The following is a 17681-nucleotide window of genomic DNA, read 5'->3' as shown; positions in this document are numbered from 1 at the left end:
ACAAATCCTACCATGTGGATTCATGGATTTTTTTCTTCACATTCTGTCTCTCACAGTTGAAGTGTACCTCTGGTGCAAATTACTGACCTCTGTCATCATTTTAGGTGGGGGAACTTGAACAATCGGTGGCTGACTAAATACTTTTTTTGCCCCACTGTATATACTGGAATTACAGTAACACAGTGTATAGTAGAAGAAACAGACAAACAGCTTATACTGTTCTTATGATAAAGAATAGATGTGTCATCTCCATAACCCTTGTAGGAGTTGCAGAGTCTGACTCCAGCATCTGTTATGCAGATTTTCTTTTCATGCAACTGCAGTTATTAAAGGACACCTGCTCTTGTTTTGCAACATTTCAAGACATTACGACTTCATTTAGAGCTTTTATTCAGTACAAGAAGACCAAGCAATAACTAAATGATGGTGTAGGTGGAGAGGGTTAAAGCAAAGGTCCTTTATGATGGATGAAGGTCATACAGAATTAAGGGAGCAGATCTTTCACTTTTCCTCACTTTATGTCATTCATTTACACTGATGCCCTCTCAGAAATAACACATTTCTTAATGCAAATATCTCATAAACTGTATGTGCCTGTTTAAATGTGTGTTTGTCACTTTTTTTCATGTCCACTACTCTCATAAAGTCATACAGACATGCAAATGCTACACAGAAGCATATTCATGGTAGCTTCATCTGCTTCTATAACCCACTGAAGCCATCCATGTTAACCATCATCATCTTTACCACAATCTTCATCACAATTAACCTAACAATTCAGTTAACCACTCAGTCATCAAGACTGAATGGCAGTGTACGCTGGGAATGTGTGGGAATTCCCAAATCTGTCAGAACTCAGACACACTGTTTGTTTCTTCATGTTTTCACATAAGAGATAGAAAATGTCTTTGCTTCTAGAAGAAAGTCTGAAAAACAGTGTCATCCTAAGACACTCTGGGTGCCATCTGCTGGGCATCGTCCGTGACTGCAGGTCCCACTTGGGAAGAATCAGAGACCTCGCACCCAGGCACTATCTTTGTATGTGTTTGTCAGAACATAGGGAGAAAGGAGGTTGTCTCAGCTTTGGCAGATGGTTTTTGTGTCAAACAAAACAACAAAGCTTAAGTGTTCAAATATAGCTGTGTTCTGTTGGCTGCTTGGCAAGGAGCGATGATGCTTGCTTGTTGCTGTCACTACAGCTCCTGGGCTGCAGCATCTATAGCTCTACCCCATTCATTTTTGCTTACTGGCTTCTTTCTCCTTTTCATTCTATTTTTACATCCCTTGCTTTTGTTTTGATAGCTAAACCGATGTCATTTCCAAAGAGTCCAGCTAGCAAGTGAGAGAAGGAGTGGAATGGAGCTAGTGATGAGGAGAGACATTAAACTTTAACCAACTGCTCTACATTACTATCTCCTTCTGTCCTTTTCCCTTGCTGTATCCTCCCCTTCTCCCCCTGGGTGCACAGCATCTCTCTATATAAGTCAAACTGTACAAAAGAGTGGTAGAAAATACTTCTCACATTTTTCTTGCTAATGAGAAGCAATGTCAAGGCTCGTGTTCACTGCAGTTCCTTTCTGTCAGTGTATTACTGGACCAGTTAGCTTGTTTTGCTTAAGTAAAACGGAGAAAAAAGAAACTCGGCTGGTGAATTTACCTTTGCTTGGTGATTTGAGTGAAATTTGAAGAGCAATTTGAAGAGAATTATGTCGTGTGGGCCTCCACCCACACTCTACTAACAGAATTCAATAATTACACATTAATCTGTGTGAAAGAAAGCTGACAGTACATGTATGCTGCATGTAAACGTCCTTAGTTTAGGTGCTTTGCTTTGGAAAAACTCAAGGAGTTTTTGACCTTTAGGTGTTCATTTTCCTAACACAGACAACCAAAAATCTCTTGTAGCCCTTACATCAATGATTATTATTACTCCCATAGCTCGGTGACCTGTCTGCTACAGTGTGTCTGCAAGTTTTATGTGTGCATGTCTGCATTTCTTTCTGCTGCTACTTCACTGTGAGTTCTATGAGTCAACAGATTTTCCACGATGCATGCCTTATGCCTCGTACACTTTCTATTTTCATTTCTGTTTCCGTGCTACAGCGGCTCCTCACATAATTACAGAATGATTACAGCATGATTACAGGAGCTGTGTGCATTTCCAGCCTTTTATCTCTTACTACTACATATTGTACTGTTCCTACATGTTCTGCTACCTTTCTGTGCCTGTCTGTGTGTGACTTTGTGTCATCTTTTTTCTCTTCTTCTCTCATTCCATTTTACAATTCCTGTCATCTTTTTCTCTATTTCACTGTTTTCTTCCTCTCGCCTGAACCCCTTTCTCTTTTCTTTGATCAACCTCTTTCCCTTCTGAGTTTTCTGTTCTCTTTTGCATCCACTGTGGGACTCTCTTTCTCCTTGGCTGTCTGTCTTCATTGTGAATCTCAGAGCCCATGGTGGTGTGCTCTGTACACCCTCCCGCCTCCCATAGCGCTCCCTCCTTCCTGCGTCAATATGCTGGTCATCTGGGCCGCACCGCCCTGCGCAGAGAGCCAGGTGGGGGGCTAGAACGAGACAGAGCCTTCCTGAGCCTGCACAGGACTGGATCTCTGGGTACACACACACACACACACACACACACACACACACACACACACACACGGAAACCTGTAAGTAAACAAAGAAACATACAAAAGGTGCTGAATATTCATGATTATTCATATTTTATGCTGCTCTGTATGCCACTATAGGCATTTAATTGAATTGCTGACACTGCTGTACAGAGTGCCGTTCATTTTCTTATATTTTGATTCCAAGGAGCGTGACTGTCTTGTAATTTTGAAGTGATCATGAGCGCTAGCTCTCCAGGCTTTTTGGAGGTTTTTAAAATTTTCTTTGCGCATTGGCTGCTTTTTCATTCGTTTATAGCCCAGTCCTTGACCGTGTTCAGAGGAACGGTTTCCTTGTTTCTTTTTTTTCCCTTTTTGGTCTGTTGAGCTATTTAACACTAACACTATACCTGCCTTTTCAAGGAAAAATGCACCAAACTCAAGGATGAACCATTATCGTATCTACAGATAACAGAAATCTTAGCAAAGTTCCAGTTTTAAATTGATAGTAAGCTTTGTTATTAGTAGCCTGTCACAAAAAATATTCACATTTCTTTAGTTGAATCTATAAAAAAATACCAAATATCACAGTTTGACAGGGATAAAATAGTTTTTTTGCACTAGCAAAGAGCTATTTACCCTAAACCTGGCATATTTCAGCATGGTGTGCAGTGTGTCCTTAAAAAAATTTAGGAAACTGGAAAATGAGCCTGCATCAGATTGTCAACCTGTCCGAGGTGTACCCTGCCCCTTGCTCTTTGTTAGCTGGGATGACTAAACTCATAGATTTATGGACACAGAAGAGTACCATCAGATTTTGATTCACAGATGCAATACCATCTCGAAAGCATCTGAATCGCACACACATGCACGTGCACAACATACTAACGGTTTGTGAAGACTTAAAGAAACAAGAAAAATTTGGAAAAGGGGTTCACATTAAAACTCATAAGATCTGTACACACTCTGTTCTGCCTTACATAATGTATCTTCACTTACGTTTGCATCTGTTTCCCGTTTTCCTAGCAAAATATAAAGAAATGAGGGGTGGCTAAATACTTTTGCATAGCACTGTATAAAGTACTTATTATACCAACTGGCTTTTACAGTTACATCATAAGCAGTGGCGTGTCTAGAAAATTTTTGTTGGGGGGGCCAGGTAGGGGCACAGATTTGGAGAAGGGTGGCAGATTTAATTGGCAGATAATGTTTAAAAAAAAAAATTCTACCAACCCTTAACCATAATTCAATAATCCTATAAACCTAATAACCAAATGCACTTTTAACTCTTATTAGAATGAGATTTTAACCACTACGGTGCAAAGTTTTTAGATACTGCGTTGATAAAGTACAAGAGATACAATCAGTGCTTTGTCAGTGCTTACTCAGCATTCAAGGACATCAATATTTGCATAGTATTTTTACTGACATATAGTGCACATATGTTTTGGGCAAAAACATTTTTGAAAATTAAAATACGAACATTTGTAACAAACAATTGACAAATTAGCCAATGCCAATGCAAAACTTTATCTGCCTGTTAAAAAAAGAAGATAATCTTCTCACAAACTGGTGTTTGATTTTGAAACAGGAAAAAAGTGGGGAAACAAATGAAAAGACTAACATTTGAATAAAACCTGAAAGCAAGTAAATACTTTCTATGCTGCCTTATGGTAAACTTTGGTAATATTGATAAAGAACAACACTGGCTGATGATAAAATACAGTCAGCTGGCATGGTGACACTGCCAGTATAACCTGCAGGGCTGGACTGGGACAGAAAATCGGGCATTTTGACTACAGACCGACCCACCAGGTAGTAAAGCCATAAAGACTTTGAATGAAAACAAATGCTGTTGTGACAGTGATGTACAGTCTTGTTGGTATATGTATGATTTCTATACATTTTACGTCAGATAAAAACTTTGGTTGTAAGATTTAGATAATTATTTAATAAAAACTAGGTATTTTAAATGAGAATAAGAAAGAAAAGTATTTCTTTGTGCCCCCCTTTCCCTGTTAACCTTCCTGCCTTCTTGGGACCTTTTTGTGCCACTGCTATGTGTTAAATGGCTGCCATTTCCACTGTGTTCAGTGGAATATAACCAAACTTGCCACAGGATAGTTTTTACCTGTCAATGTTAATATTCCAGTGTGAATTCCTTAAATCAGCCTAAAATGGCTGAGCAGCAGAAATCCCCACACCCATCACCCTGGGGACCATTTTCTGCCCATTGACTTCCATTATAAATGCTATTTTTCAACCCCAAATTATCATCATATGATTTTATTTTTTCTTCTTTTCTTGGATGTCAATGAAGACTCAGGGCCTTGAAGTTTTAATTTTTAAATTGCAAAAAAAAATGCAAAAAAATAATGGCAGGTCAAAATGTATGTTGGTGCCAATCTTTGGTCCATCTAAAGGCCTACTTATAATGACAATCACATATTACTTCAACTGGTTTTTTGTGGAAATATTTAGTTTCGTTTTTTGGTTTTTGGGGCTTATAACACAGGGCGCTCATGTAATAACACTGGGATTTGAAGGGTTAAAACAACGAAAATATAATTAAAACTTTACATGAATATTTCAGGGAGAAGTAGTTTTACAAGGTTGGCTAATTTAAAGTGGAATAAGATATGGATATATGGTCTTTTTATGGCGTGGCTGAGAATGGTCCCTAGGGTGATGGGTGTGAGTTTTTTAAAGGATGGCAGGAGGGTTAATGCCCTACCTGGCCCCCTGGCAAAACTTTGCTAGACCCGCCCCTGCACAGTTACCAGCTGTCAGCTACATAAAAAAGGATCCTGGTGTTATTTATCTCTCAGAAACAGTTGATAACTTCAACTCATTCATGTCACCTAAAAGGTAAACCTGTTTCTCCATCACCTGTTCAGCTCTGATGGTTCAGTAAGGACATCTCCTGGTTTCATCTTCATGTTTCCCTCTCACCACATATCTAAACAGACATCATGACCAGCAGCTTTACAGCTGTGGCTCCAGCAAACATCAGCTGATACTAGAAATTAATATTAAATACATTCTAACAACAGCTGATCAAGCTTAAACGTGCTGCTGTTGTTTAGCGCAATATCCACTGGTTTCCTCTTTCTGGCGCAAAGTGGGCAATAAACAAACAAGAGAGAAAAGCCGATCAGCTGATCATTGATCAGTTTCATGATTGAAGTAGCAACAGGAGAGGGAGGGGGAGAGAATGAGAGAAGAGGCAGCTGTGCAGCATAAAGACAGAATAACTCCAGCTTTGTGTCTTTTTTCCATTCTAGCTAAAGTCCGGGACAAACTGCGTCTCTTCTCAGCTCAATACGAAACTCGTAATATTTTCTCTGAATGAGGGACCATTCCATTTTTTTAAGGAGCAACTCTACTAACCTTATGAATAAAATAAAGTTCACTATCAGTAACATCATAGCACCCACCCAGCTGTATAAAAACTCCGTCAAACTGGCTAGAACGCAGTATGAGTTATTGCAACTGACAGTAAAAAGTCAGCAACATGAAAATAAACTCCACCTAAACTTGGTTTATATCTGACCCAGATAGACTGCAGGTCATAACTTCTTACCTGAAGTTCAGTTCACCTGACACTCGGACTGGCGGCTGCTTCGGGTCCCTCCTCCTGCCTCCCCTTCCCTAGTCCACCTGTTGCCTCTGTGGAAGCCCCGTCATAGCCACCACCAAACAACGGAGTTATTTCTACACATCGACCTGCATCTGGCCAATCCACCACCTCTCATTGTTCATGCCATTACAAAAAAAATAAAAAATAAGTCACTGGGGATATGCCCGGTATGCCCGATGGCCAGTCCAGCTATGTTAACCTGCAACCAAATCTGCAGCTCCATACAGCAATGTTACGACTTAGATTATATCTTATAACTCATAACTCTTATGTTAGCTGCCCTCAGTAGCATACTGTCTGAAATATTCCACAGCTGCAATAATTCTTTAAGTGTTATTTTTTCCTTGGTATTCTAATTTCACCGAAGTTTACTAAACTCAACAAACTTGATATTACTTACCGGGACATTTATTCTGTCATTTTCTTTCACCGAAAAATTGTTTCCTGCAGTGCCGTCTTTCGCGCTTGGCTCTCCTACCTTTGCTAACGTGATGCGCATAGCGCAGAAGCGATGCTGCATTCACTTACACTCGGATATCTGAGCGTCACCGTGAAAACATAATCGGACATTTGATATTTGATTGAATTTTATTGTTTTGCCTTTGGGGTGGCACCTGGGGTGGCCAGTCTGGTTTGGGGGGTGGCCTGTGCCCCCCCAGGCCACCCCGCTGGACACGCCATTGATCATAAGTTCATGTTCAATGATGCACCTGTGTAAAATGATCAGATAACCACAGTGAACATTGCTGCTTTGACAAGTCAGTTTCCTCATTGTTTTCAGTGTCATTCAGTCATGTGTTTTCTGTGTGTTTGATCCTTTTTTGCATGTGAGTGTTGTGAGCATGTGCTTTGTGTACAAGATGCATCTGAGTGTGAACAATATAGAACTTTGTGAAAGAGAACTAGGAAGTAATAAGGGACACCGTGTTCGTGCTTCAATATCGACTGCTTTAAAGATTTAGAAAAAAGAAAGCAAATAAAACACAAATGATACGAAGAGCAAACCGACCAGACAGCTGCCCTGGAAGGCACCAGAAGCATATGCACCTTTTTACCACAACTTCATTAGAAACATTATAACATTCAGTTGTGCATTTGGGTTTGTAAAATTGATTAACTTTATCTACTTTTGCAAAAATGTAGTTAATGCTGAGGTCATATTTAGCAATACAGATGATCCACTAGGATTCTTGTTGCAGCTGTATAATATATAAACCTTGACCCGCACAAAACATCAGGCCAGAGTAATACTGCCACCCTTTGAAATAGTCACGTACTGAACTCGTGTCAGTTTTGCTTCCTATAGGCGAGGCGTGTGTGTGTGAGTGTGTGTGTACATGCGTGTGTGTGTGTGTGTGTGTGTGAGTGTAAAACAGTGTTTACCGAAACAACTTTTCTATCCTGGCAACACTTACTATGAGGGTGGAGGGATAAAACTCTAATGACCTTAATCCAACATTTACAAACACGCACATATAACACATGCTCACAGCACTCACATGCAATTACTTTTTCCTTCTCTCTACATTATGTAATGTGGTCTGTGGCTATATGGATCCCAGTAATCTCATTTCCCACTGTGGCAGAACGGCTTATATCAGGAGCAGTAGGGCAGAATGTACCGAAGAAAAGAAAGTCTGGGATGGATGGAAAGAAAAGATGAGGATGATCATGCCGGAGATGGGTTTCGAATGAGATAAAGCTTAACAAACTGTGATTTATGAGAGAATGAGAGGTAGAAATGATAAAAGCGTGAGGAGGAATGGTAGGGTTTTTCACATCAGCTCCTTCAGGAGTCACATCAGACTTGTGTTGTGAATACCCTGCGAGATGGAGATAGACCGCAACGAGACTCCTTGCATTCACTGAGCTTTAGATGAAGGGAACTCGACTTATAACAGCAGCTTATGGTTTGTTGTAATCCTGTGAGCTGGGAATATGATAACTAGACAATGCTTGAATAAAACTAAAACAATCCTAATGAAAAAACAGATACTGCAACATAGGGGAGGGTTGATAATGTACTATTGCATGGTGCCGTACTTGTATAATAATAATGCTGCTTATTTCCCAATTTGAATATACTGATACTATATTTTTAAAGCTTATATGTCGACATTGACGATATTGTTAAGATAACAGTGCTTTTTTAAAATAGAAACAAACCAAATGTTTCATTTCATTATGAGATTCAGGGATATTTTACATATTTAAAAAAAGCTATCAGTGTTTTCTGGTAGAAAAACTATGCATTGGTTTGTTGACCATCTTACCTTCTTGAGCCCACAAGTTGTTGATCTGGCAGTGACTTCATTGTAGGAAATCCACGGGTGCCACTGAGTGTACAGAAGCTCCTAAAAGGACATAGACTTGACTCAGCCTAGAAAGAAGGCTACTCTATTATTTAGGTCTTGATAAGGTATAGTTTAAAATGTTGAGAGGCACTGCGTGTGTCTGTGCGTGTCTGTGTGTGTGTTTCCCACTAGTTGGTCTCGCTGACTCACTGTGTGCTACTCAGCAGTCAGAGCACGTTGCAGCCTCTAATAGAGTGACATGATGATGCAATCTCTTGTTCCTGCGCTAAAGAGATTACCCACCCTTTCACTTTTTCCCTCTGTGTTTGTCCAACTTGCGTTGTATCAGTTTAATTTAATACACTTTTAATTTGTGTAAATGGGCTGTGGGGTTATATGTGTTTGGCCAGGAGTCTGAGTCCAAAAGGTATTGCAGATTTGTGATATCTGTTGTTATCTGGGCCAACACCCACTCCCAGCACACTGTACTTACAGTCAGGAAAGATGAGCAATGCAGTTTCAGTGTTACTTCTCACCACTACCTCATCTTTTTGTCTTCCTCTCTCTGTCACGCTCTCTCTCTGTCTCTTGCTCGCTCTAATTGTAGTTACATGGTTGGGGATTAGCTGGTCCTCCCGTCTGTTTTTACTGCTGTGCTAAAAGCTGCCTGCTTTTCTCAAAACCTGTCTCAGGCTGCTGTTTTTCAGTACTGTCAAAGAAGTCTCCTCTTGTTCCTTTCCCCCCTTTGTATTTTCTCTTTCCCTCTGCACACATCAAAATACTGTATTTAACCTCCAAATAAGACCAGAATGGTGCAAAAGATAAAAGCTGGCACCTTGTTAAGACCACCCTTATCTCCACCCATACCACGAGAGACCGCGTTGTCTGTGCCAGGGATTTAATGTAATGCATTAATGCTGTATTAATTGCTGTAGTCCTCTGCCTCACTGCATACATGCTCAGCCATCCATTTGCTCACTCCCGGATTGGTTTTAGGAAGAACAATGGAGTGGACTCCTTTTATGTAGTCGGTCTCATAAGCTTTTTATGTGTGTTAGGGTGACTTGCTGTTTGAGAATCTTATGGCTGAGCGAAGGAAGATGTTACTAATGAATGCATGTATTTTTCAGAGCTGCATATATGGGGTGGGGGTAGGGTGTGGGGTTGAGATGTAGCCGGCCAGCATAAACAGAGCTGGTAGCTTACAGTAGGCTCTTTGGTCTTAGTAATTGAATAATGAGATTCCTTAGATGAAGATAAAAGGTTTAGAGGTAATTACTGCAGTCTAAATTCTCCCACCCTGCAGCCTTGAGTGCGCGTCTCTATGTATGCCTGTTCCTGAGGGATGTTGTATGCACTTTGATTTTTACTGTGTTATTTGTCTGGAGGCACATCGTAATATTTATGATTTAAAAAGGAGGTGAAAACAATGCAGAAGCTTAAATGTAGTCAAGAAAATGTAGTTTAAGACAAGGTGGACAAATAAAGTGACAGTAACAGAGACCTGGAGGGAAGTAAAAAGCTTTGTGGAGGTGGCTGCAAAGCAAAACAGAAATCTTCCATGTATACAAGCTGCACTTGTGAATCTAATAAGGCGGGGAAACAGTGATGGCTGGAGGGTTGAGAGCTTTTGTTCTTGATGTTTTGAGCAGCTCATCACAGTACATCGATACCTGTCTGTTAATTTTCTGTAGATGACCTTTACTCTGTACTTAATGATCCCAAATAAGTCACTTTGAATAAGGTAACCTATCCAGATTAAAAAATGCTTTCAGAGCGTGTTAAGAATACGGTATCTCAAAGATCCCAAGATGTTTACAGAGTCTAAAACAATTACAAAGTTTGTTTAAGTCTTTTTAAGCCCATCATTATTGACATGTAGGGTGTGTGAGGCTCTCCACATGAGTGTGTTTGGTTATCTAAGGCTTAGAAGACAAGCCTATCACTGGCCTTGAGGGAGAGGTAGGGTTTTATTTTGCAGTAGTCAAAAATAGGCTTTTGAAGTGTGATGGCAAAACGATGGCATTTAACACCTTATCATGCTGACATTTTGGATGCAGTCATGTTCTCTAAACACTTTTCTAATGTTAGGTGTCATGGGTGTAAGCAAGGTTTTAGAATGTGGTAGGAACTGGAAGACTAAGTCCTACCAATATCCACCGACTGTTGCCTCTAGCAATAATTTGAATCAGAGACAGCATATACAACTGTTTTTATTCGTAATTGTTAACAGGTCTCGTTCTCTGCTATGAATCCCACCTCCGATGCCCAATATTGTTCCACCGTTTTTTTGCGAACACGTGAGAGGCTGTAGGGTTAGGTTTATGCGCAAAGATGCTGAGCAAATTGTATCCTATACCAATTTAGGACGTATTGGTACTGTGCTCTTCAGAGAGTTAATTATATTTCAAGTATTGGTTGAAATAGGAACATTGTCTCTGGACATTTTTGAGCAATTTTCATTTGAAGTGGTAAATTTCATATCCCAAGTCAGGTCTGATTACGAGCATGCTGCTGTTCAACAAGGTTGTGCAACATGAATTTGTCCCTTGTATGAGAGGTCATTGGGGACTTGTACTATAACAGCATCTTTTGAAAGAGGATATTCAGCAGTAATGACCAGGAGTATGTTGCGTCCCAGCATGCTGTCATGTGCCAGGACAGGACGTGGTGTTTTGGTCAAGGGGACATTCTTGCAACTTAAACAAACTTCAACAAAATGACAATCAGGTTTAAGGAGGAGAGCCAGCATGTATCGCAGAGCTACAAGTGCTACGTAAATGGGATTCTCAGGAATTCATCTAAAAACAGCCTTTGCACTAAACGATTTCTGCGGGGTAGACCTTTTGATCGTACCACATAAATGTAACAAATATCAACCCAATGATCCCTCAGCTTGAAGAAAAAATTACTTAATCAGCTCCTAATGCTTTTAGTTCTGTTTCTTAATATTATTTTGAACTTGCTGTTAGTTTGTATAGATGTAATTGTCTGTTTGCTCTCCAGGTGTGTCTAATAGCCAATAGTCAGCATCATGTGAGTTGTATTTGTAACAGTTACTCTGTGTGCAGTGGGATGTGCAGGAAAGAGCGCGTGCTTGCTGTGTCCTGTGTTTCATGTCAATATAGAAGGGACTGAGGCAGAAAGGGGAGAGCAGAGAGAATGCCATAGGCATCACTCTGAAGCCTCAGGATTTCATTTTTCTACACTAGAGAGCGATAAGCATGAGGAGGGAGGGTGGGGAGCACGAGAAAGAGGTGGTGAACAAGATGGAGTGCAAGAAAGAGGCCGATCAGGCAGAAAATGTCATCGGCTCGTGAATAGAAAAAGAGGATGACTGTACTGATATTCAACACCATCTCTGGACCCAGACAGTGATAGCAAGAAATCGGGAGGGAGAGATAAAGACAGATGGAGGGGGGAGAGAGATGGAGATTTCTATCATGTGAGAGGGAGGGGAGTAATAGCAAGGTGAAGGGAGGGAGCAGGAGCACTGACAACACTGATAGCGGCGCCAGAGGCAAGGAGGGACTGAACAGGAGAGGGAGTGGAAAGAAGGAGAGCAGCACAACAGCCTGAATAGAGTGCTATGTTGAATAACAGTTGAAGGAGGACAAAGAGAAGAGATCTGCCATAGACGCAGAAAAACATCAGCAAAAAGAAGAAAAATGAACGCAAATGAAGAAGTCACAAAGGACAGAAGCAAAGGGAAGGTCTGGCTGTGTTTTCCTTGCTAGGAGCTGCAAGTTAAGTGCGTTGTGAGTCCTTGCACACAGTCCTTGTTTGCGGGCTTGTGTCCGGACGAAGGCAGATGATGACAGAACACCTGTTATTCTGAGATGGCAGATTGTAACAGTTTCTAGCTTGCACGTGTTGGACCGTCTCTGCAGCATTTTGCATACCTGCACAGTGTTTGACCTTCCTTAGTCAGCACGCAGAGAGCGACTGCAGAGAGGAAAAAGAAAGGAGAGGGAGGAGAGAAGGAACGTCTGCTAAGAAAAACACACAGGAAGAGGGAGAGTGTGTTAAAGTGGAGTAGCAGCCGAGGGAGTTGTTGGATTTTGATTAGTGTGCCTGTGCAGTCTGCACAATTCCTATAATGTCAGACCTGTTCTTTACTGCATGGGGCTCTTCTGGCAGTACAGAGGTAGCCTAAGGATTGGGTTTTTCCCAGGAAGCTTGGATCCTTAATCAGCTACTGCTACTCAAACCTGGGTGCCACCTACACGGTTTGATTGGGCTCCAGGACTTAACTGAAGTGGATTTTTTTAATGAAATGTTTATTTGCATTATTAAATGCACCTTCAAATGTTAGTGCTTTAAACCCACTGGAGCAATGGATATGGCAGACAATCTGCAAGGATGCTCTGCCCGTGTTCCCAGAGTCGGAGACCTTAAAACGGGGGAGGTTAGAACGGGAGAGGGGGTAAGAATGGTGGAGAGAGACACCCCACTGAGGCTGTCACCTTTCCGTATGCTTCGAGTGCTCGACTCATGCCGGCCTCCAGGAAACCGCATTGGTGAGTCTCATCACTGTCATCGTCTTCAAGAAGCTCATCTACATCCTGACTTTATCCACTGATCAGATTGTTGTTACAATATAGAGTTTGGATTTAGGTAGAAGGCACATTTTTGTGGCAAACATCAATACATGCTGTCTGTATACTTTTATTTGACTTTGTAGGACATTAATGTTAGTAGCTCGATCAAGCATGTTCCAGGTTTTTACTTTATACTTAGACACAGATTTATGCAAGTAGAATCTGTTCATCATACATGTTTGAACATCTTTAACCTATTACTGTGAAAATATGATTTGCTTTGCGTGCCTGCTTAACTTGCAACATGTTGGCCCCAAGCAACATGCTTATCTACAGGGATTCTATGAGCTCCTTAGAGAAGTGAAGAGTTCGACAAGTTCTTCTTTTGAATTTTTATTCATTTACTTGTCAGCACAATGACCGCAGTATCTTTGTTCGTGCTGCTCTGGACAAATTCAAAAAGCACGATGTCCTGTGCTTTAAAAGGAGTTTGAGAACTTTTCACCTGAGAGCATGAAAGAGAAGTGAAAGGATTCAGTTCAAAGCCAAAGCCTGTGGTATTATTATTATTATTGGGTAATGTGGATGTGGACGGTGGCTACGAATACCGCCCGTTTCCCCCTTGAGCAATGTACTGAATTCAATGTGTGGCTTTGCCGAGTGAGGGCTTATGTGAAAAAATCCCAATGCTATTCCATGAAGGGCTTTTCAAGTAAGTCTTCCTTTACTTCTTTTGATATTCTTTCCCCTGGATTTTTCTTTATTTTTGACGTGTTGCTATCATGTGCTGGAGATGGATTTTCAACTAAGTAGTATTTGCAGAGCAGAGTGAAGTAAGGACACTCCTAAAAGTAGCCCACTCCCTCCTCTAGACAAACTAGCAGGGAGTCAGCAACCCTAACTAGGCCAGCTTGGCTCCATGTGGGGAGGCAGTGGTAGCTTGTGACATTTACTGTCTGCTCTTAGGCGTCTATGGGAAAGGAAGAGAAAGAAACTGCAGAAGACTGAAAGAAATGTGACTAAGAGGAATGTTTAGGACAGAAAGTGTGAAGAATGTAACATAATGGTGTGATACTGGAATTAGAGCAGGGCGATATGGCCAAAAATATTTATCACGATATATATTTGAAAATTTGCGATAACGATATAACTGACGATATAATTGATGCGAGACAAAATACAACTCCACAACATTACTAGCGCAAAAAGACAACCTTCCATTTATTTTCACGTAAACAAGAAGCTGGTTTTTATGTACATTAAAGCTTTATAAAAATGTAACAGTGCAAATGCAAATTCCTTGCTGAAAGTTTAACCCAAAGGCATTTCCAGTAGAAATGGGCTGACATATCCTGAGCATAACCATGTATAATATCCACTGAAGTTAAAAAGAGGTGCTTTGCGACATTAAACTGCAGTGTGCAGTACGCATTTTTCGGACCATAAGGTACACGGGATTATAAGGCACATTAAGCGAAACAAAGCAGTCAGATAAATCAAACTTTATTAAACTCATTCTTCTTGCTTCCTCCACTTCTGTACCATTGATTCATTAATGTTGAATTCTCTGGCAGCTGCTCTATTCCCATGTCGTTGCAGTATATTAATGACTAACCTCGTATTGTGGATGGATTATCTCAGTTGTTCTCCTGACTGAAGTTTGGTCCGTTTACAGCATCCTGCCATGAGATTGCATTTGTCTCTAACCATGAGGAACCTTCACGTTAACTTTTATAAGTGGAAAAGTGTTAGTGTTCGTCCTCCAGCTTCACTGTTTATGTTATGCTAACATAGCTGTGTCGCTAGCGATCACGTAGCACATCATTATATACCAGCTAGCCCAACTTCAGTAACCCTACAAACGTCACTGCTGTTTAGTTTCCTGTCTTCATTTATGTTGGAAGTGATAGCAGAGCTGTACGTTTGAATTTTTTCAGAAATCTCTCCGTCAGAACATGCTATATCATGCTTAGGTAACTAGCGAGCTAACTTCCGCTAGCTTCCTGCTAACTTCTAACTCCGTTAAATGTAATAACTTTTGTTTTCATGGATGCCTGGAAGTTAAACTTTATAGTTACACCTGGTAAAGCAGCAATGCTGATCGTTTTATTAAAGATCAAAGAATTTAGACAGTTTTCAACTCTCAGTGATGCTGCAGTGTTGTTTGACCTGAAGTCAAATATACGGAGTTTGGGACCCAGATTACTCCCAGATTTAAGAGCATCTTAGTCCGACAAATACGACAATAACAACGGCCGCTTGCATGTTCTGCAAAAAAATGTGCTTTGTTGTGTATCTGACGGACAAACACCAAACCAGTTCCACATCACGGAAGTTGCACCATTTTTACAAACCAACAATCGGCCATGTGCGTATGAAAACAAAGGCACTGCGCATGCGCGTTTTACTCCCATTCTATTGCGATATTTCATTTTCCTATCGTTGCCTAACATTATACCGGTATTACCGTGAACGGTATAATATGGCCCAGCCCTAACTGGAATTTTACTTCCCTGGTCAGATCATCCTGTTTCATCTACCCACATCTGCTGTTTACATAAACACACAAGATCGGGACCTCTCAGAAAGTGAGAAAGACATGTGATACTCATGATCAGTGATGCTTACTCATCATGCGTGTGGTTGTGCGTGTATCTGTCAGTAGATATCCCGGATCAGTTTCTCCAGCCTGTGGTGTCACTTACCTTCAGTGTAATGTTTCACCATCTTGGTTGTGAGGGTTAATTCCTGATTCCTGATGCGACAAAAGACATTTTCTTACAAAGGTATATCCATTCCCTGTATCCTTGTGCCTGTCTTTGAGGCTGCGCACTATACATCAGACTTGGAGGCCCACTAGATGCCTACATTTCAGCAATAGCTGTCTAGATATTGTGTCTAGGTCATGCAACAGTATGGCTGTTTGTCTCTGTACCACCACCTCATCACTGTAGGAGGTTAGGTTAACAAGCCTTTAGAACTTTTATAGAACCTGAAAATTAAATTTAAACTCTCGAGAGCAAGAATCACTGTGTAATTGACTTACAGAAGGTATAATTTCACACTATAGGTATCATTCAGCTTTTAGGTTAATGGGAAACTACAGAGTCAGAGGATTATTTTTAACGCTATGCCCTCTTATTAATTTGATAAAGACTGAATAAAGACCAATTTAAACCAGTTTTAGAAGTACTTATCTGTGCTTTTTTCTATGTTTTCTATCTTTTCAAATATTTTTTGGTCCAGAGACCAGCCTGTTTCAAATCCTAGAATAAGCCTCAGATGTTTCACAGCTGACAGACAGCACACTGTAATAAATAGCTTTACCTAACCGGCCCTCAGTTGTTAAATCCCACAACTGAGGTGTTGCAGTCACTCTGGGGACTCATTTTTCTTTCCACTTCATCAGCTCTTCCAACCAAAACCATCCACCCCACTGTCTCCTAATCTTCCCTCGATCTGTCTGTGCTCTGCTGTTGGGAGCTGATGTTTTATGGGTAAACGGTACATGATTGTAAGGTGTGATCTTGCAACTGCACTCAGCCTACTTCAGTTTCATGAAAAAAGTTATCTTTACCAAAACAAACACCAGGGAGACCCCCCCCCCCCCCCCCACACACACACACACGTACTGTGTGTGCTGTACATGACCCAGACAAAGAGAGAGCCCTCCACCCTTCCCCCACATTTACTCACAAACTCACACATCACTGAAGTAGACAGTCCTGTCTGCTGCACCGTGACTCATTAATCAGATGGATTCTGGGGCACATGAAGGTGTGTGGTGGTGGGGGGGTTGGCACACAGAGATGGCAGCTCCTATTGCACGCAGGGTAATATTGATCTCGTACTTACGTACTTACTCATCTTACCAATACCATTTTATACACTTGTTTTACACCCCTGTGTGGCTTGATGGTATGATTCATCATTTGGGGGTTGGGGTCCTACTGTGTCATTCACATAATGGGTGAGTGAAATTTAAGACAGATGTTTTGTTTTCTTCTGATCCCATAGAGAGAGTAGTGAAATGAAATAGGGTGTCATTAAACACAATCTAAAAACCTGCGCGTAGGTATTTATGTCAAGGGACACCCCTTTAGCCTAGTGGGTAGGACATGCCGCCCTTGTACCAAAGGCATGTCGCATCTCCTGTCTCTCCCTGTTTTACTTTTTCTAAGACATAAATCCCTGAAAAAAGTCTCAAGTCTTTGCACGTTTGTGTTTCACAGGCATTGTCCATGAAAATGTGAAGATGGGTTCAGATGGGGAGAGTGACCAAGCATCCGGCACGTCCTCTGATGAGGTTCAGAGTCCAGTGAGGGTCCGTATGAGGAACAATCACCATCGGCGCATCTCTAATGAGGTATGATGATCTGGGACACGCCCACACACAAACACACACATACCTTTAGCCCGGGCGTACTGTACTCTTTGATCAAGAGGGAAAATGCACCTGCACTCAACATTATTAATTGAAATTCAATAGTGATGCCAAAGACTGTCTGAAATCATTCACTCCTTCACTATTCACCTCACAATATTAAGTAGATTTTATGTAGGAAACCATACCTTGTGGCTAATTTTAGAACTAAAA

General features: G+C 41.0%; 1 protein-coding gene across 8 annotated transcripts in view; it reads left to right on the top strand.

The window, feature by feature from the left end:
* LOC113013466 (cyclin-dependent kinase 17-like) overlaps positions 1–17681 on the top strand; it is a 52431-nt gene that overhangs the window by 11729 nt on the left and 23021 nt on the right. For 4 of the 8 annotated variants that reach the window (XM_026154383.2, XM_026154385.2, XM_026154389.2 and 1 more), the window contains exons 3-4: positions 2449–2613; positions 17317–17450. In XM_026154383.2, coding sequence (XP_026010168.1) covers positions 2449–2613; positions 17317–17450 — 299 coding nt within the window. Of the gene's footprint in view, positions 1–2448; positions 2614–12043; positions 13064–17316; positions 17451–17681 lie in introns of those variants that run through there. The other 4 variants (XM_026154388.2, XM_080295351.1, XM_080295352.1 and 1 more) reach the window with 2 other exon arrangements.

This window comes from Astatotilapia calliptera, chromosome 20, assembly GCF_964374335.1.
Source record: "Astatotilapia calliptera chromosome 20, fAstCal68.1, whole genome shotgun sequence".
Classification (NCBI taxonomy): domain Eukaryota; kingdom Metazoa; phylum Chordata; class Actinopteri; order Cichliformes; family Cichlidae; genus Astatotilapia; species Astatotilapia calliptera.
Note: the sequence above shows the minus strand (reverse complement) of the source record. Positions and strands in the feature narration are given on the sequence as shown.